Source organism: Protopterus annectens, chromosome 17.part0, assembly GCF_019279795.1.
Source record: "Protopterus annectens isolate FY-2018-M chromosome 17.part0, PAN1.0, whole genome shotgun sequence".
In the NCBI taxonomy this organism is placed as follows: domain Eukaryota; kingdom Metazoa; phylum Chordata; order Ceratodontiformes; family Protopteridae; genus Protopterus; species Protopterus annectens.
In genome coordinates this window covers 631,389,756-631,410,518 of record NC_056751.1, presented here as the reverse complement: position 1 = coordinate 631,410,518, position 20,763 = coordinate 631,389,756, and the positions used below count along the sequence as shown (strand labels likewise).

At 39.6% G+C, this 20,763-nt stretch overlaps 1 protein-coding gene across 1 annotated transcript in view; it reads left to right on the top strand.

Moving 5' to 3' along the window:
- LOC122791483 (protein phosphatase 1 regulatory subunit 12A-like) overlaps positions 1 to 20,763 on the top strand; it is a 1,771,856-nt gene that overhangs the window by 1,685,652 nt on the left and 65,441 nt on the right. Inside the window, exons 22-23 of the mRNA XM_044059226.1 lie at positions 19,265 to 19,369; positions 19,504 to 19,554. Of these exons, the coding sequence (XP_043915161.1) occupies positions 19,265 to 19,369; positions 19,504 to 19,554 (156 nt within the window). The remainder of the gene's footprint in view (positions 1 to 19,264; positions 19,370 to 19,503; positions 19,555 to 20,763) is intronic.

Sequence of the window (20,763 nt, the reverse complement as noted above, 5' to 3'; positions counted from 1 at the left end):
GGGTGGAGCAGTGACACAGCACCACAGCAGATAGCCTTGTCTCGTCACAGCAATAGGTTCCCCTGTTCGATTCTCTGCTAGGGTGCCTTCTGTGAGTAGTCTGCTTGTCCTCTCTGTGTTTGTGTGGGTTTCCTCCCACATTCCAAAAAGATGCAGTAGGTGGGTTGGACTTAGGTGTGTGTATGCATGCAACTGTGTGGTGTGGAAGAACTACTGTGGCAGGGCTAGCTACCCGGCAGTGTGATCCTTGGCTCTAGATGATTGTCACTGTTGAAGTGACACCCAAACCCCATGTCAAAAATGAGAAAAAGGGGTTGTGGATGGTTGGATAGATGGATGGAGTAGCTGCACTAATACAACAATGTGCAAGTCAAGCTCTACCTTTCTCACCTCTGACTTTATCCAAATCCTATCTATTTTGTTTTACCCAGTGTCAACCATAAATATTGAAAAACTCCTTAGAAAGCCAAAACTAACCCATGCTAGCCTCTGAAAATCTACCAGGTGAGTACCTAAACCTAACTGCCACTCCTCTCTACTAATCATTTTCCATACTCAATCATTCTATGTCTGAAGCCACTGTCCCCACACTATGGAAATAATCCTTTATTCTGCATTTGCATAAGGGTGGCACTGTCAATTTTTATCCCATTTCTATTCTATCACATCTGGCAAAAATACTTGAAAGGTGTGTCCATCATCAGCTTATTCAATACCGCCAGTCCAACAGTCTCATCTCACACACCCAGCCTGGCTTTCACCCCTGTCATAGCACCACCACAGTCTTACTGTCCTTCCTTAATACTGTTTCCCTATAGAGAAATCAAAACAAACTTGTATCTACAATATTCCTTGAACTTTCCAAAGCTTTTAATGCTCTCATCCAAAATTACTGCATACTCTTCTCTTACTAGGTTTCTGTACTACTGCTACACTCATTTGGTTCACCAGTTACATTAACAGCCGCTCACACGCAGTCAAATGGCACTCTACCTTTTCTGGATACTTACCAGTACCTACTGGCATATCATAAGGTTCCAGTCTTGGAAACCTTTTCATTAATAAGCTTGCTTCTGCCTCAGCTCATGCAGCATTGCTTTAGTATGCTGATGATGCAGCTGTAATATGCTCATCACCCTCCCTACACTGACTACAGACCATTATAGAGAAAATCATTTACCTCTATGTAAACCTATCTGTCTCAGTCTCAACTACTCCTAAATCACAGTAGAACAAAAAAAAGGTTTTCTTAGATCCTAAACAAGCAAAAATTCTATCTTTTACTACTCTCTCCTCTAGAAAATGTACAACTAGAAATAGTCACAAAAGACGATACTTTTCCGTTATTGGGACAACACTTTTAATGTGGTAGCAGGTGCTCGCAATCATCGCACAGTTGTTAGCCCTGAAGCCTTTCGGTCTTTTACAGCATACTTCTCAAATGTTCAGATTTTCACAGACTGCCCAGATTTTTGCCCAACTTAAGTCCATTCCTTATAACACTTGTGATTTTCTGGACCTTTGCGGGAAGTCTCTGAGGACTAAATTCAGTAAATAAGATTCTGAGTTTCAAACTTTAAATCCATTGGCAAATGCATGGTAACACAAGACCTGTATTTAAGCAACTTTTTAAGAGCAATACTTAAAATCTGTCCCTACGTTTGGGACTTTGCCAAGATTTTTCTGGTGCTAAAAGGTGGAAGGCCATCATTTACAGAGACTTCCTTTGTCTTAACTCTATAGATCAGGCATACAGAAACAAAATAAGAACAAACTCCTCTCTCTGACCCTCTACTACAATTTTGTAAAGGCCATTACTATAAATTTTAATGCTAAAATGTTGAAATGCATAGGAGAAATAACTTTTCACTTACGTAAACTTCGCTTTCCCATTAGCTACTGTTGCCAAGAAACATTTGAAACTACTAGACTTGTTTCAAGAGAAGTCACACCACAAGCATAAACTCCGCCCAAGATCCGCTCCATATCAGCCAAACCTCAACTCTGACTGCGGCAAGTCCTACCTACTTTAGAAGAAATCATACCTCAACAACTACATTGGCAGTAAATGTTTACGACGTTGTCACATGTAAAAAAATTAAAACGCTTTACCTTCCGAAATCAACATTTTGCCATAGCCGTATTACTGAGGACATGACCCCTGATTTATTAGTACTGACATTATTGCTGTAAACAAAATCACCCAACGATGAGTTGCATAAACAGAGACATTAGTAAAATTACCCTATAAACCGTACATGCAGCGTACATATAAGGAAAGAAAATAATCTGAATGAATTAGCTGGTTTTCAGTTACCACTAGGGGTCTCCCCTGAAGAGAAACTACCAGCCTGGAAGGATTAACCAAGTTATTTAAAAAATAAACCTCTTCAGGGCTAAGAACTGAGCGATGATTGCAAGCACCTGCTACAGTGTTGGAAGTGTTGCCCCGATAACGGAAAAATACCTAAAAGACAAACTACTATGGATAATCTTATATGATCAATTTAAATTTCACAAACACATTCAGTATTTAGTGAGAAACATTCACTGTAAATTAGGCCTACTTTACTGAGCTTCTAACTTGCTTACTGCACAATCATGCAAAACAGTTGCTACATCCTGTCTTCTATCAAGCTTACTCTATGCCTTACTTATCCATACAAACATTAACTCAACATCAGTTCAAAAACTACAACAGTGCTACAACAAAATTGTCAAATTTGCTACCAAATTGCCCAACTCAACTCATCACTGACTAGCACTCAAAAGCTAAACTGGTTAAAATTTGTAAAAAGCATCAGCTATACACAGCTAAAAATGGCATATAGAATACTCTCTTTTCCTGACAAATGCCACTTCCACACTCCATTCCTGCAATGGTACCCTGTCACAGGGCCCCTTTGTTCGTCTCACACACACACCTACTTCAGATAAAAAAAAAATCATGCAATACCTTTGGTGAGTCCCTGTATTCCATATATGTATCTAAATCATGGAACTACTGCTACTGCTACTACTAGCCTAATAACCCCCCATCTACTTCAAAATAAAACTAGAGGACTACCTATTTAATTTCTGCACTGCTCTTGTTTCAGCTAATGTGGCTAAACTAACCATTGCATCTCTTGCTTTTTTTCTACAACTATTCATATATTGCATCCAAATTATGTTTAGTTTAACTTTTAACTCCACTCTTCTCTTTCCCTCAAATCATGCTGTCTGTCCTTTCTCTTCCTAGAATTCTCCAGTCTTACTCTCTCTCTCCCAACTGTAAACTATTACATCTCTCCTGCTGTACAAACTGTTGCAGCCATCTTCCATTTAATAATGCCTCCTTGCTTTTGTCTCATCCTAATTACAGTATGTCCCACTCTCATTAAAACCCCCTTCCTAGCCATCCTTCCCTTTACACTAAGTACCTTACACTGCTTAGAACTAGTTTCACCTTCCTCTTGAAAACAAAAGTTGAGCCAAGTCATTAATTTTGTCATGTGTTACATTATAATTTACTGTATTGTCTACAGTATTGTCTTTATTATTGTTAAAATGTGTAATTTTGTGGAGCTTTTCACCCCAGGCCACCACTGAAAAGAGATCTTGCAAGGACCTGTCAGACAATCCTGGTAATCAAAAAATAAATAAATGGTAGAACTCCTGTAATTAATGCAGCAGTTGTTACCTCAGAAAGCAAAAATAAATAAATCAATGAATGAATGAGTGTTATATCTCAGGAATTGGCATGTACCTGTCCAGAAACATAGCTCAACTGAAAAAGTCCCAGCTCTTCCTGTCTAAAAAAAAAATTCTTGCCTAACAACCCTACGATAACCAAGGTAAGCTTAAGACCCTTTTTCTATACTATACTCTTGTCTTTTGTAGGCCCTTGAACAGTGACCTGCCTCCTGCATGCATCTCTCTTGAGGACCCAAGCCTGCTGGACTACTTGCATTTCCATAAGACCAACAGCTCTGCAGACATTAAATCTAAGTGCTTAAATTTAACAAAATAAACCGAAAGAGGCTACCCCCTGAAATTGCTAGTGAAGTTGCACTAGGAGGTGACAAGTAAAAGGAGTATGGCTTTTCCCCCTATATTGTGGGGAGGGGGGTGTACTACGCGAAAGAAACCACAAATTAAAAATACTGAAGTATTTATATTGAGATACAACTATAAGGCACCCCTATTGGTGGAAGTAATCAATAGATGTTCTTCATCTCACATTGCTGCAGTCATAACCTGTGGGTAGTCCGCTGTAATACCAAAGTGTTAGGCTGGCGCGTCGGGTCGCTCGCTCCAGATCTGACGCCAGCACGCCGTGGTACTAAAGCGCATGACCCTATCCCCAGTCTTTCTTGCCGCATGGTCCAAGAAGAAGCAGCGCTGCAAAGTGCGCTCTCAAGTCCTGAAATTTTCGTATTCTGAGTTTCAGACCCCAAGTTGGGCTAAGTACCCCGTTGGGGAATATTTTTCTTTTCTTGCCTCAGTCTGCCTCCAGTTAAATCGGATGTCAGAAAAAATTGTGGGAAGGGATTACCACATCAGGATACTCACCTCTTTTACCACTTGCTAGCAGGGCTTAGCCTTGCGTGTATGAGTGGGTGTCGCTGTGCTAATAATTTAATAAGCCGCATTAAACGCAGGTGTTGATGTGTGGTAGGCTTGTCTGATGTGCTTGTAATTACAATATGCCGCCGATCCTCCACCGCTCGCTACCGCTAAAAAGTGTTCTTGTGTACTTTGTGATAAGGGATTACCACACTCTCTCTTTCCTTGCTTGGGGCCTGAGCAGCACGTGGTAGGTGTCGCTGCTTTGTGCTATATATAGCATAAGCATTCATAGGTTAGAGGTTAGATTGTGCTAGGCTGTCTCTTCGTAAGCGGTGTAATATGCCCGCCCGCCGATCTCCCGCGCCGCTACCGCTAAAAGCATAAGGAAAAATCATTAAAGTCCAGGTTCTTTAGAAACTACGGTGGAATCTGTGGACCCAGCCGAGGTTTCAGCTGAGTCTCAGGGGGAGCCTTTAGTTTTGCAGGATGTGGCCTCTCAGGAGTCGAGTCAGGCTGAGGGGCCTCTCAGGTCTCTGTAGTCCCTTCTTTACATAAGGTGGTTAGGCCTTCTACTTCTGTCTCTAAGGTACCTTCCAAGGTTAGGCCTGGTTTGTCTTCCTCTGGCGTCAGCCCTAGTTCTGCAGGTTCTGTACCTAAAAAGCATATGCTGAAAATGGCAGAAGATTTAATTTCCTTAATCAGGGTTCTTTGCCCTCCAGATAAGAGGGCTAGGGGGGAGCCAGAGGTGGAAGGATTGGAGCATTCCTCAGATTACTCTGAGTCTTCTGAAGACATTCAGGATTTTCCTCCTTATTCTGATTCAGATGCAGAGGATTCTAGTCCTTCTGCTTCCAGAGGATTTTTCTTTTCTGAAACCCTGCATTCCATATGAGAGCATTTTAAGTGGGAAGGTCAGGATTTCTCAGATTCAAGAAAGAGACTTAGGGAGTTCTTGTTTTACCACAGCATAGGCCCTTGGCTATACCCTGTTTTGGATGTTGTTCAGGATGTTTTCTCTGAAGCTTCCCTTAATCCTGATTCTTTGCCTCCTGCCCGGTCAAGCCAGACAGGTATTACAGAGTGCCTGAGGCTCATAAATATTTGTATAAGAGCCCCAGAGCTGACCCGAAACTATTAGCCAGGGACCTAAGGGTGTCAGGGCTTCTGTTGTAAAGAATCCAGTTCCTATGGATAAAGACTCTAGAGCTTTGGATAGGTGGGGTAAAAAAGTGTATACCTCTTCCACTCTAGCAATGAGGGCTTTGAATTGCCAGTTTCATATGCTGAAGTACCAGAATTTTCTCCTAAGTCAGTTGAAATCTAAGGTAGATGCTTTGGCAGAGGGCATTGAGTGTAAAGAATTGCAGGATTTAGTTCATGCCTCTGATCAGGTGGGTAAGCATTCTTTGCAGTGTGGTTTTGATGCTCTTCAGGCCTCTTCCAGGGTGGCTGCCACTGGATCAGTTATAAGGATCAGAACTTGTCAGAGCATGTTAAAGCTCAATTTTGGATGCTCCCTTCAGTCTGAAGTTCTGTTTGGTTCTCCTGTGGAGTCAGTTTTGAAGAAAATGGAAGACAAAGCTAAGTCTATGCAAACTGTTAAAGATTTTTACAGGTGCAGCCCCTAAGTTTAGCAGAACCTACTAAGGGATGGATTTACAGTCTAGGGGCAGATCTAGGCGTGGTAGGGGCAGAGCTCATGCTCAAGGTTCTTTCAGGCGTTCACCTGCACAATCTTTAGGTGAGGGCAGGGGCCAGCCTTTAAACAGACCCAATGACCTGTATCTCCAGCTGCCAGATCCCTCCTGTCTGGCAGCTCCTCTGGGAGGAAAGTTGGCACTTTTCAGGCAAAATTGGCTTTTAGTTACTCAGGACAAATGGGTGTTGGACATTATAGATCGAGGCTACAAGTTTTATTTTCACACCTTGCCTCCTTTCAAAGGCATGTTCCTTCTCAGCAAAGGTGGATGCTCACAAACAGATTTCTTTACTTCTAAACATGGGGCTATCCAGGAGGTCCCTCTGTTTCTTGTACCAAAGAAAGGAAACACTTGGAGGCCAATTCTGGATTTGTCTATTCTCAGCACATACCTGGACATTCCAAAATTCAAGATGTTAACTTTGCAACAACTTCTGCCTCTATTAGGCAAAGATCACTGGATGGTAACTCTGGATCTCAAAGAGGCTTATCTTCACATTCCTATCAGGCCCAGCTGCAGGAGGTTCCTGGGACTTTACATTATCAGTTCTCTGCATTGCCCTTTGGCTTATCTACTGCTCCCAGGGTGTTCACAAAGGTCCTGGCACCGGTGATAGCCTTCTTCAGGTTAAGGGGAATACAAATTTATCCTTATTTGGACAATTGCCTGATTCTGGCTCAAGACAAAGTCAAGCTACTTCACCATCTACAGTATGTTATGGCAGTGTTAAGGTGGCTAGGGTATTCTGGAAACAAAGTCCAGTCTAGTACCCTCTCAGGACATGTGCTTTCTGGGTGTGAGACTGAATACAGCCTCTCAGATGGCATTTTTGACCCCGGACAAACAAAGAAATCTTACCCTTTACTTCCAACAATTGTCTCTACGGTCCAGGCTGACTGCAAGGACAGTCCTTCAAGCCTTGGGGTTCATGGCATCTAAACTGCATATGAGGAAGCTACAATGGTATCTCAAAAGCGTATGGACTCAACACTGCACACTGTCATTCAGATGATACCTTGCATCCAAAGGAATTTTTGTGGTGGGCTCAGGAATGTCACCTAAACAAGGGACTCTCTGAATGACAGATGCCTCAGACATGGCTTGGGGAGCACACTTCAATGGAAAATGGGTTCAAGACGGCCTGCCAGACTACAACATCTGCATATCAACATGAAGGAGATGTTAGCAGTCCAATTGCATTGATGGCTTTCAAGGATCTACTTCACCCAGGACAAGTGTTGATTCAGACAGACAACACAACAGTCATGTGGTACATCAACATCTTTGCAGACAAGCTATGATTTTGTGGGAGACTGCTCTCAGTTTGCGACTCACTCTTCAGGCAAGGTTTCTGCCAGGAGCACAGAACTCCTTAGCAGATGTTTTGTGCAGACAGATGGTGGATCCCATCCTCATGTTTTTCAACAGTTGACGGTGGCTTGGGGACTCCAGACATAGATCTGTTCGCTTCTCCACTGAATTACCAACTGCCAAAGTTTTGCACAAAGCTGTTTCACCCAAAAGCTTGGAAAGTGGATGCTCTATCATTCAGTTGGAACAACCTTCATGTTTATGCCTTTCCTCCTCTGCCTCTCCTTCCCAAGGTGCTCCTAAAGGTCAGGCAGGACAAGCCTTGCATGATTCTGATAGCTCCAGATTGGCCACGACAGCACTGGTACCCTCTGCTGAGGACTTTCGGAGCCTCCTTGGCCTTTGCCATTAATTCCACAACTTTTGTCCCAGGCAAGCAATCATTTCAATGTCAGGATTCAGTCCCTGCATCTGACAGCAATTCTGTTTTAGACCCTGGGTCAACAAGTTTTGAATGTTATTTTGGAGGCCAGACGGCCTAGTACAAGGAAAGTTTATGCTGATAAATGGAGGAGATTTTTCTTTGGAGCAAAACAAAGAGCTTTAATGTTTCAGTGCCTAATTTGAGTGTTTCACTTCAGTATCTTACAGAATTATTAGACAAGGGTTTGTCTTTCTCCTCTGTAAAAGTTCATGCTGCAGCCATTTCTGCTCACTATGACTGTGACCCACCATTATTCTCTCACCCGTTGTTCAAGCAGTTTCTTAGAGGGGCAAAGAACATAAGACCCCAATGAGCTCCTACTCCTTCCTGGGATCTCAATTTTGTGTTGGAAAAGCTCACATTACCTCCTTTTGAACCTGCAGCTACTTCAGAGTTGAAGTTTTGTCTTGGAAGACTGCTTTTTGTTGGCCATTACGTCTGCTAGAAGGGTATCTGAATTACAGGCTCTAATGGCAGTTGAACCCTTCCTGATATTTCATAAGGATAGGGTCTCCTAATCCTACTTTTATGCCTAAAGTTGTTTCTAATGTGGCCTTAAACCAATCTATTCATCTGCCTACATTTTATGCTGATCCCCAAAATAAGGGGGAAAAAATTTTGCATTCTTTGGACATTCACAGGCAGTTACGTTATTATTTGAGCAGAACTAAAGGGTTCAGACAGTCCCAACAGTTATTCATTTCTTTTGCCTTGGGATCTCAAGGAAAACCTGTTTCGAAACAAACTATTTCTAAGTGGATTGGCCATTGCATTGCTTTTTGTTATTCTCATCATAGTAAGGAGGTTCCGGCTGGAATCAGACCTCATTCCACTAGGGCTACTGCCACTTCTACTGCTTTTTTAAGGGGAGTAGCTACTAAGGATATTTTGGAGGCAGCTACCTGGAATTCAGTGCACACTTTTTCTAAACATTACCATCTTCCTCTTTATTCCAAATCTAGGGCTGGGTTTGCCACTGCAGTTTTACAGGGCATGTTAGCAGCTCCTAATGCTATCTGATTTTACCAACCTCCCTTTGCCTTTGCTTTGGGATTCTACCCACAGGTTATGACTGCAGCAATGTGAGATGAAGAACATAGTACAGTTTCCATAAATGTAGATGTTGAAGATCCACATTGCTGCAGTCCAATTTACCCTCCCTCCTTCCCCTCTGTAGTTTGGGGTGGCTGTGTGGTTTGTAGTTTATCTATTGTTGCTTTTTTGGTGATTGGGTATTTTTCTATTTTTGGCTATGGCCTTGCTTTTTAAGGCCTTCTGACATCTGGGGCAAGAAAGACTGAGGATATGGCGTCGGTCATGCGCTTTAGTACCAGATCTGAGCCTAACATTTACCGAGGACAGCGGACTACCCACAGGTTATGACTGCAGCAATGTGGATCTTCGAACATCTACATTTATGGTAGGTACAAAACTGTACTATTCTGGCATACAAGTTTGGACGAGCAGACTAAAAAAAAAGCTGGGGTTAGCGCCCAGGGTGGTGTTCAGTAGGGGTAAAACCAGCAAGAATCTTCTTGAAAGACCCACAACTTGGTTATGTACAAATGTGGGGCATGTAAATATTGTAAATACATCAATGACTGTCCGTATGTTTCAGTACAAAGCTATGATAGGTCCCTTCCATGCCCAGGGAGATATTGTGCAACATGTCTATGCTGGTATACATTGCATCTTGTACCAGCTGTCTAGGGTTTTATGTGAGCAAAACAGCACGTAGGCTCAGGGACAGAATAGCTGAACACCTAGAGCCATAAAAACAAAAAATGTACACATTGCCTTGTTTATTCATAGTACTGTCTGCCCTAACTTTAAGAAATTTATTTTCTTTGTTATTGACCAGGTTGTTCCGAGTGACAGGGGTGATGACAATAGGCTTAGAGTTGAAAATAGGGAATATAGGTGGCAGGTTAGGTTCAACGCCACAAGCTTCCCAGGCTTGAATGGTAGTATATCCATCATCTCAGTTTTGAAGCAAAGAGCCAGCGAAATTTAGGCGATTCTTGTGTAATTTGTACAATTGAGGAACATTTCCCATTTGAATTTGAACTTTGAGTTTAAATTTATAGAATGGAGGTATATTTATTATCGTTATTATTATATGGTTATATGGTAATAAACACACACACACAGATATATATATATATATATATATATATATATATATATATATATATATATATATATATTATATATATTTTAACAAGACGAGCTTCAGTATGGAATGTTTTTTCATGGACAGTTTTGGTTTTTATGATTACTTACAATTTTATGTACGAGGAGAAGGGTCAAAAACAATAATAATCATTAATAATTATCATTCAGTGTTGATTGGCCAACAAATTTATGTGGATATGCATTTAAAGGTGTATGCTTTTAGCTCTCATTAACTCTGATGAAGCCAACGTTGTTTGGCAAAGCATTTAGTTACTGGGAGCTTTGTTTTGCTTTTACCATCATTAAAGTGGAGTTTTTAGTCCGTTTTGGTTATTGCTGGTTTGTAAGTGCGTAAATTTGTTGGAGGGATGCATTCATTACCCAATGTTTACTTCTTCTGTGAAATAAATTCACTTTACATTTTAAACAGAGTGACACTCTAGTTGCCTTCAGAAAAATCCTTCACAACTGGATGGGCACCCACAAATTTATTCCAGGCCTGCCCTGCTTTGCCTTACTGAAAGCAATAGGTACAGAGTGAGGGTGGGTATCAGCAAATTGTAAAGGTTGTTAAGACTTTAATTACCTTGTCCTTCCTTTGATCTTATGACAGGTTCTCCACACTGTTGCAACCTCATAGAGCAAACAGAGTTAGTATAAAACCATCTCTAAAGGTAGTTAAGCTGTTTCCAAATGTGTGGAATTTTTGTATTGCAGAATCATGTCACTGTTGTGTGTATTATATAGTGATACGTTAATTTTTCACATTATTTGTTCCACTGCATTTTCACTAAATCAGTATTTTGTAAATGCTATTTTTATTTTATGTTTTTACAAATGCTCAAGAAATCATCATATAGTCAAAGTCATCTTATTTGCAAACATTTGCACTGTTCAAATTACAAAAAAAAAAAAAAATATTCTAGCAAACATCCCCAAACAATTCAGTGTACTTTACCCTTGGCTGTCTTTATTAAGTCATTTTCCAGACCGTTCACACATTATACTCCATACAAAAACTAGACTGTTAAGTAACTTTTTCATTCCTTACCTTTTTCGTTTATAACTATTCCATAAACTCCATTTATAGGAAACAGTCGTGACCAAGATGTCTCCGGGATCTGATCTCTGTGTAACCTCTGCAGTTACAAGTACTCAAATTGGGAGTGTTTTGCTACTGTATTTGAGTTTTGTGGTTGTGCTGCTAGTTACTAATCAAAGTCTGTTTTGACTGTGACCTGCTCGTAGATTCATTGATCATTACTAGGCTAACGACCCAGTTGGGGAGGGGTCTTTAGCCTAGCCAGGTTTTCCAGGAAGAATAATGACATCAAGCTGATGATATCCCTAGAAAGGCTCAATAAGTGTGTTGAGACTGACTGATGTGATGGAGGACATCTTTAATTCAGTGCATGATTTGCCTTAGCAAAGATAATAAGGTTTCTGAGTACACAAGCATTGTGCTTCGTTCAATAAAATACTTTATAGTGAAGACTGGTTACATTAAGGGCATTCCTGGGACATAAAATCCTTCTAATATTTGGCCCAGCTGTGACTGCCTTTAACTCTGAGGGAGTGTCCTCTTTGGAAAGTGAAAGCAGACTATCAAAGTGCCAAAGGAAAATGCATAAGAAATTAGTAACTAAAATTTTGCTGAAAGGTAGAATGAGACCTTTGGTGATACCATTGGTTCTACAAGACCCAGAAGCCATACGGATTGGTGAACACACTGACCCCATCTCCTCCTGTGGTATTCCCCCAAATGGTGCTGCCAGTTCAGGGAATTACACTAGAATATAGGCATCATAGTCTTGCCAGGCAGTGTGGGAATTGCTTTATTTTTAACTGGTTAAGTTCACAAATTAAAAACATTATTGAAAACAACAGACACAATGAAAATAAATCTCAAGCAATGCAGACATTCTGGGTTGTAATATGTACAGACATTCTGGTATGTCCAGTGGTTATGGATTATAATAAATGCTACTATGTACAGACACATTATTAACTTGAGAGTGGGTGAGAATATTAAGGTGACAGCAGTGGCAAATGTAGTGCTGTGGTGACACTTCATATTACCGGGTAAAAATGCTTACAGTCATGCAGAAAGGAGAATTGTATAGAGTAGGGATATTGACAATTATCCATTGCCATGGAAGCAGTAGCAAGAGTAGGTCTTTTTAAGGTGCAACAACAGCAACTTTATTCTAAATGAATTATAGTTAGTCTCACTGTGTGCACTTAACAAAAGGCAGTTCCAGTTAACAGATGATACTTTACTGGATCTCTTTTGCCTAGAACTAATTCAACGTTTGCTTTGGTCTTCCAGATGTAAGAGCATGCTGTGTGTTTGCTCTTAGACCTTATGAAACTGACTTGTTGAATAATTTATGAACTACAAGATGACAGTAGTCTGTTTATACAAGTGAGGAGAAAAGCAGGGAAGCATGTGCAGGATGTGGCAATGAGTTAACCTTATTTAAGGTCAGACAGTGATGTTCTTCAAAGCAGCGTGCAGTGAGATGACCCTACAAAGGTTATTAATGACAACCAGAGACTTGTGTACTTTGGTCAGAATTTAAAGCAGTGACAGGAACTGTGCTTTAATGTAGGAATCAGGGCATTAATTGCTAGGGCTGTTCTTGATACCTAAATTGTCAATGTAGAGATGGGACACCAAGCTTTCAGTTATTATTACCTTGTCAGTAACATCATCTAAATGACTTTTGAAGGTAAGGAAGGCGTCTAGCAGCTTACTTAATCAGGGTGTTCATTGGATCCTGATGTATGAGGGTGTTAGTGCACCATGTATGTATGACTGTCTCATATATATATATATATATATATATATATATATATATATATATATATATATATATATAGGTATATATATATATATATATATATATATATATATATATATATATATGGGATCTGTACAGATCCCCATGGCCTTTCTGCGAAAAATCACCGAACATACATATCCAAAGTGCTGTTCACCAAGCAACACTTTCAGTTATGTATGCTGGTTGTGCCGGTCGCACTATGGTGCGGTTAAGGGAGAATTCCTTTTTCCCCACTGTAGTGCGACCTCGGAGTGAGAATATAAAAGTAGGAGGGTGTGGGGGCACAGCCCCCCCACAGGGGGGGTGCAGGGGGGCTTGCCCCCTTCATTAAAGAAGATTGTGTTTTTTTTTTGAGCGGACTTTATGGCGCTTGAAAGCGCTTTTTAAAGTGAAAGCTTTCAGGTAATCCATATATATATATATATATATATATATATATATATATATATATATAGACACACACACACACACGTGTGCTGTTTTGTATGAGTTAATGGGAGTGCTTGTCAACTCTGACACACACTAACATTTTGTGTTCATGTCTGCTTGTAATTGATTGCGAGTAGAATTACAAGTGGCCAAGCTTTAAGCAGAGGTATATTGTCAGCCAGTAGTGTTTGGGCAGGGGTGTGGATAAAATATAAGACACGTTTTTTAATATAGAAAATAGTTCTAGCCTCGAGCCTGAGCTAGGCACTGCTGTTTTGAGAGGTCTTTTTGTCTGAAAGGGTCGAACGTTTGTAGGTATTTACTCGGATGTAAGGTCCAAGACACCACAGAGAAGTCTACACAATTGCCCCAGAACATTGTCCATTTAAGCAACTTGCTCTGAATTACACAGTAGACAAGTAAAAGCTGAGAGAAAAGAATCAAACTCTGGACTGCAGGAAGCAATTTGTTATACACTCATAACTTTAATTTCTGCCAGAAAAGATGAAGCATCTAGCCAGGCTAGTACCTTGGTCTTTCTACATTTTACTCCAACACTTGGCCATTATAATAAAATGGTTGCTGCAAATTAAGCATAGGGAATGCAGGCATCAGTCTTACTACCTCTTACACGCTAAGCAAGTGCTCTACCATTTCAGTTAATTTGCTCAGGCTATTACCTGAATGACCATTGAAAGTTCTGTCTGTTAATTTGGTAAAGTGGTTCATCACAAACATCTTGTTGATCAAGTTATTGAGAGCAAGAAGGTTGATAAGAGTCACAAGTTCCTTAAATAAATTAATTGACCACCTGTTAGTAAGCCCATTTTGTATTTGATTGTTGCCTACCAATGTCCAGTCAGACTTTCCTGGTAAACAAATGTTAAAATAAAATAAATAATTGTTTACTCTAGTTTGCAGTTTTTCTAAGACCTTTCTTACTGTTTTTGAGGAGATTTCCAGGAAGTGGAAAAAAGGGATTAGTTTGATGAGGGGGGAGAGAACAAGATTTATACTCTAGTGTAAAATGGGCAGGGTTCAAACTCAAGTTCAACTCCCTAGCAGTCACCTTCGAGCACTGCTGATATGGCTTCTACTTGCACACTGACAATTATTTGTTTTCTCTGTGAAATTCTGATTTCTGTGTAGTTGTGTGACCATTGAATTAGTACATGTAAATGGAGAGTTCAAATCATCCACATTGGAGTGCAGGTTTGCTCCCCTGCACCTTTTTTACTTTTATTAAACTGAAATTTCAACAAGCATGTTTCATCTGGTTGACACTTCATGGAACTGATCCCTAACAAAGCATAGCAGAAGCCTACTTTGTTTCTTTCAAATTAAAATGGAAAGTCCTTTCTTAATTGAGTTTTGTGCAAGGCTATGTACTGGTCTTGCAAGGCTAGTAAGTGAGTAGCATACTGGCAGTACAAGCCATAGATTGATTTGATTTTCTGGCAGGGAGATTGAGTGATCTGATGCCAGCAGTGCTCTTTCTGAATGGCAGGCAAGGGTGACATGATCCCAGCCTAAATAACTGCATCCCCCCTTTCAACCAACAGATTCAGAACACAAAGCATTAGTCCTTCATAAAAAAGCACTGCTTTCAGTTGACATGTGTAAGTCTAGTAAACATGGCTCTGTGCAAACTTCCATTGACAGTGACACAGTCTGGTTTTCAGAGGAATTTAGAGATTATACCCAAGCAGAAGAATGAGACAAAAGGTATCCCATGCGCCTGGATCATCAGTAACAGAAATGTATTTGTGCCAAATTAAACAACTCATCAAGGCATTCAGAATATTGAAGTCCGTGGAGAGAAGATTCTGAGTGCACGTCTTCAAATGGCACATGATCCTGGAAGCAAAAGATTCCTTAGTGGCATTACAAGTGACTAGGTTGTAGTAAACCCTGCACTGTTCCTGCAGTGAGGGGCTAAACAGAGATTCCAGATGAAGACTAAAATCCTAACAAAAGGCTAGAAAAAAATCACTAGGCATGTCTATGAACAGTGCAAAATCAAGTGCTTCTCATGATAGATTTGGGAATGGGCACATGAAATTTTGACACACTGGTATTTCCATGGATTTTACCGACTCCACTTTTGGTTTTACTGTTGAGGTCATGTGGCATATCACAGTGACGATAGAGGAGGGCAACTTTTCCTGTATTTGTTATGGCAAAAGAGGTTGAGGTATACAGAGTGAATGGATTTTGAACAGTTCCTGTAAAGAAGTGTGAATGAACGCTATGTGACAAAATGTAGTTCCCCAATTCTGTGCTTGATTAATTGCATGTCCCTATTACCGTTAAAGGATCTATTGTACCATACATACATCCACATATAAAAACAGTTTTTTGTGAATGTGCTTTTTTATGAATGCAAGGCAAAGCAACAATTTGACTTAAAGGTAACAGAAAATGGGGAATTTTTCCCCTACAATTTGCCTTGAGCTGGTATGGTTATTTAAATTACTAACTGTGCCTTTTATGGGTCATTGAAAGGGTTTCAAAACTAGTTGCACAGCCATGTGGATGATTACACCCTTCACATCACCAGTGCACTAAATGGGTCTATATTAAAACTCCACAACAAACTGGCAAAATAACTGGAACAAGTAAAAACAGGAACTGAAGCAAGTTGCAGTCAGACAAAAGTTTAAGTATTTGAAGCGCTTTTCATCAGCCTCAGTAGCTGACTTCTACAGAAACAAATCCAATTGTTAAAACAATTGCTTATATATACACCTGCATTAATTGGTAATCACTAATTAAATCATCAATTTAAAAACGTTAACTCTTTATGACATATTAAGTAAATAAAAATAGAAGTAATAAACAAAAACACAAACTACAAACGTAATTACCTAAGACACCCATATTTTAAAACAGTAAGAAAATAAATAATATGGTAAAAAATGACAGGTAGTGAACACTATCTAATAGAAATGTGTTGTTTACACACACCTATATAAAAATGGATTGTGTACATAAAATTATACCTACTGTTATAAACAAACATGTTATTCTCTGTTTACCTCGAGACTATTTAATTTTAACACACTACTAATAGAGCAGGAATCATTAAGTCCCGGAACACTATACGCATTTAACCTGACCTGCCATACTAGTTCTAGTTCCTCAAGTTTGAGGGGTCTCGGACCTCCCCTACTGTCTATTTTTACTTGGTCGATTACTATAAATTTAAAATAATGGTCTTTGTAACAAGCAATATGTTTTGCTTGGACATTTTCAGGTTTACATTTCTTTATGGCGTATTGGTGTTCATAAATCCTGTCACGTAGTCTTCTCTCAGTTTTTCCAATATAGAAGGCTGCACAGAATGAGCACCTTGCCAAATATGTAACAAAGGTGGAATTGCAATTATATCTACCCTTAAGCTTGTACAGTAGGCCATTTATCTGGAAAGCGTTTGTTTCTTCCACAAATTTACAAAAATTACAATTTAAACATTTATGCATACCAGGGTTCCTAACAACAGTGGTGTCAGACTGTTCTAAAAGTGTTTTAAGATTCTTACCCCTCCTATAGGTCACTTTTGGACAGTCACCAAATTTTTGGTAAACATTTGGGTACATTTTAAATAACTCCCAGTTTTTCTTTAGGATAGTTAGACATACATTATTATGTGTGCTAAATGTAGTAATAAACTTTGTGGGGGTGTTAGTATCCTCATGCTGAGTAGTGACAAAAGTCATGTCCTTAATTTCCTCAGGTGTACTTCCTATATCTATATGTACCACATTAGGTTTTATACATAATAGCGGGACATAAACTTTATCACATCTCTTATCTTTTACTTCTTGTATGAGCATATCTAAGAGGGGTTCGGGGAAACCTCTGTGGAGGAACATACTCTTTATTACACTACACTCATCTGCAAATTCTTCATCCAGGGTAACCATTCTGGAAGCTCTCACCATTTGGCCCTTGATGACAGATTTCTTTTGGTGAAAAGATGGTTGCTAGTGTAGTGCAGGAAGGTGTTAGAGTATGTGTTTTTCCTAAAGATCTTTGCTGTAAAGCTGTTCAAGACGTAATTTTTTTATGGGTCATTGAAAGGGTTTCAAAACTAGTTGCACAGCCATGTGGATGACTACAACCTTCACATCACCAGTGCATTAAATGGGTCTATATTAAAAGCTCGAAGTCTGAAAGCTTTGAATCTTATATGATCGGCATCATATGAGCGAAGTTTTCAAACATCGAACGTTTCAACGGAGATCGCAGTAGGGAATTCTTCCCTTCATTTCAATGTAGTGCGATCTTGGAGTTGGTATATTTAAGTAGCAGGGGGTGTGAGGGGTGCAGGGGGGCTTGTCCCCCTGCATAGAGTGTTCAGGTAGGTTTTTTTTTGTTTTTACTTTATTTACATTTTAGGTTCGATGTTTGTAAACTTCGCTCATGTGGAGTTGACCATATAAAATTCAAGGTTTTCAGACTTCGAACTTATAATATAGACCCCATTAAATGACATGCTGAGGCTATTGAAGTGTGAAGAGAAAATAATTAGCCTAAGTATTGTTATGAGGTTATGCATGTAGTTTTTTTAGTGTTTTCTTTTTCTGTTTTAAAAATGTGTTGATTTTATAGTCCCAGCAAAGAGTTTTGTTTTTTATTTCCAAAGTATTTATTCTTCAGTGGAATTAGTTTTGCATGCATTCATTCTCCATGTGGAACAGTTGAATGTTACAATATGCATGCTAAATAACAGACTGTAATCATAACTGCCTATTAATTACAACCTGAGAAATCCACATATTTCTACTTGTTAGTGATCACAAGTTTTTGTCTAAGACTAAATGTTATGGTATCACGCTCTTGATGTGTGGTGGATAAAGCAGTTCAGTTGGACATACAAGTAATTGGACAACACTAACAGAACAGACCTATAGCAGAAGAAAACTTTTTTTCTCACACCAAGGATGTCATTCCCTTCAATCTCATCCCACAACAAATATAACAGCCTATTATGAGGTTGCTGTATAAACCATCCCAGTACAAATCAGCAACAACAAAAAGAGTTTTCAGACACAACCATTACCTCTCCACCAGTACTGCCACTTGAGTTCCTGTAACTGAGTGCATTTATTATAGCAAGCAGGTGCTCCCCCATTCCAACCACCACTAAATATTGAAGTAAGAGAAAAAACTGTGTCATTCATGCACTTCATACACCTCTCTCAGCTTAAGAAAAAAAATAAATTCAACATACAGTGCAGACATATTCAATTGGCCACAGGAGGATTTTGTATAATTTTAACAAACTGAAATTTCAAAGGCATCTGTTGTTTTCTTTTTGTTCTACTTCCAAAGTGAAGGTAAATTTAGGTTGCCAAGTAATTGTGGTTCTCAATTTCAGTGATATCAGCCCCTTTATGCTACCATTACTTTAACTAATACCATGTCAGTGGTCACTCCTTTGTAGTCGTGATGCTCATCTAAAAAGTTGTACATTTACAGAAAACATGCAGTAATAATCTGCAATTAATCATAAGTAGTATTCCTGTTTAAAATCGTTTCAGTGTTATGTAACCAGGAGGAAAATTATGAATGATTTGAAAAATCTGTCTTCTGATGAAACATAAGACGGTCCTTAGTTGTACAAAATATATTCTAAGGCATGTTTCGGTTAGAGTTCAGCCATTATGGTCACACAGTTAATATGGTGAATTTGCTGTCAGTTTTTTTTTAGAATTTGTTTGCTGACACTGAAAAGCAGTCTAATTTTCTGTGTGTTTATTCAGATGTATGAAGACCTCATGAAAGAAAATGGCAGGTTACGGGACCAGCTTCAAAAGACACAGCTGTTAACAATGCAAGCCAAAGCTGATTTGGAGAAAGCAGCCCAGGTGAGTTAAAGATGGAACTTAGTGTCCTATGCACCAAACATTGCTAGCATATTTTTTGGAACCCAGGTTCTGGCTATGGAAATAATTAATGCTGTTTGCCTCTTTTCTCCTTTTTGTATTTCCCTGTTTTACAGAGACGAGACAATATTGTTGGCAGGTCCAGTGCACTGGAGAATGAGAAACGAGTAAGAACACCAATATCCGACTTCACACATTCTCGCTACCTTTCTTCGACCTTGAGGGAAAAAAGGGAAATTACAGAACAGTCTGGGGTTACCACCCGAAATGGGCTCCACTGTATCCTGCCTGATGCTGGTGTGAATTGGAGCCAGTTTGTAGCATTTTCACTGTGACACAGTCTGGCTTGGTGTTGTTTTGCACATTCTCCACTGACATGAGAACATAAATGTTCGACTCACTGATCATTTTAAGTTCCCTGCATTGTGTATAGTAGAGCCAGACAGTGCAGAAAACAAGTGGATTAAACTGGTTGGAGGAAAACTCCACAGACGAACTGGAATGAATTTCCTTAGAACTCAACATCAGGATAAATTGCCCATTAACTCATATTTAAGGTGTAATCTCTTACACCTCATCTAATTAACTGCCTAAGAAGTTATTCCCATAATAATTCACTTGATACACCACAAGGAGTATAAAAATATGGGTTACCCCTGGGGTTAAGGGGGGGCAATACAGAATATGAGAATTAATAACCACACAGCCCCTTCTGTATGTGCATTACTTGTAGTGGATTTGGGTGGTAGGGGACAGAACTGCTTAAATGTATATATTTGACTCAGTATAGCATGTAAGGATAACAAAAATATAATATGTATATATGTATGTGTATATATATATATATATATATATATATATATATATATATATATATATATAAAACATCTGTTCACAGTAGTTGAGCCAGTTTAGATGTTCACCACTTTTTGCACTGGTTTACTCAAAATATGCAGTAAAAGTGAACAGAACTAGCCAGTTTTGTTGGCATAGAGGAATAAAGCCTTGACAGTGACCTACGCAATCCATTTTTGATTGCTGCTTCAGGCAATTGCTACAGCTGGCATGATGCAGGAGGAGGAGGAAGTGACAAGACTTTGCCTGCTTTTATCCAGGATGAGGGATGGGGATGACATGCTGGTGTAGATATTCCACTTCCTGTTACTCGGTTGGATACCAGAGCTAGGAAGAGTCATTGGGCTAGATCTGTAGGAGGATTTGGGAGATGTTATCCACACTAAGGCCCAGGCATGAACACTAATAGACCACACCTCATTGCACCCATTGGCTTGTTTAATTGATGCTAGCATGTAAAACAGCACCATACCTATTCAAACCAACATGTGTGTGCTACAGTGGTGGCCCTCAGGCTCCCT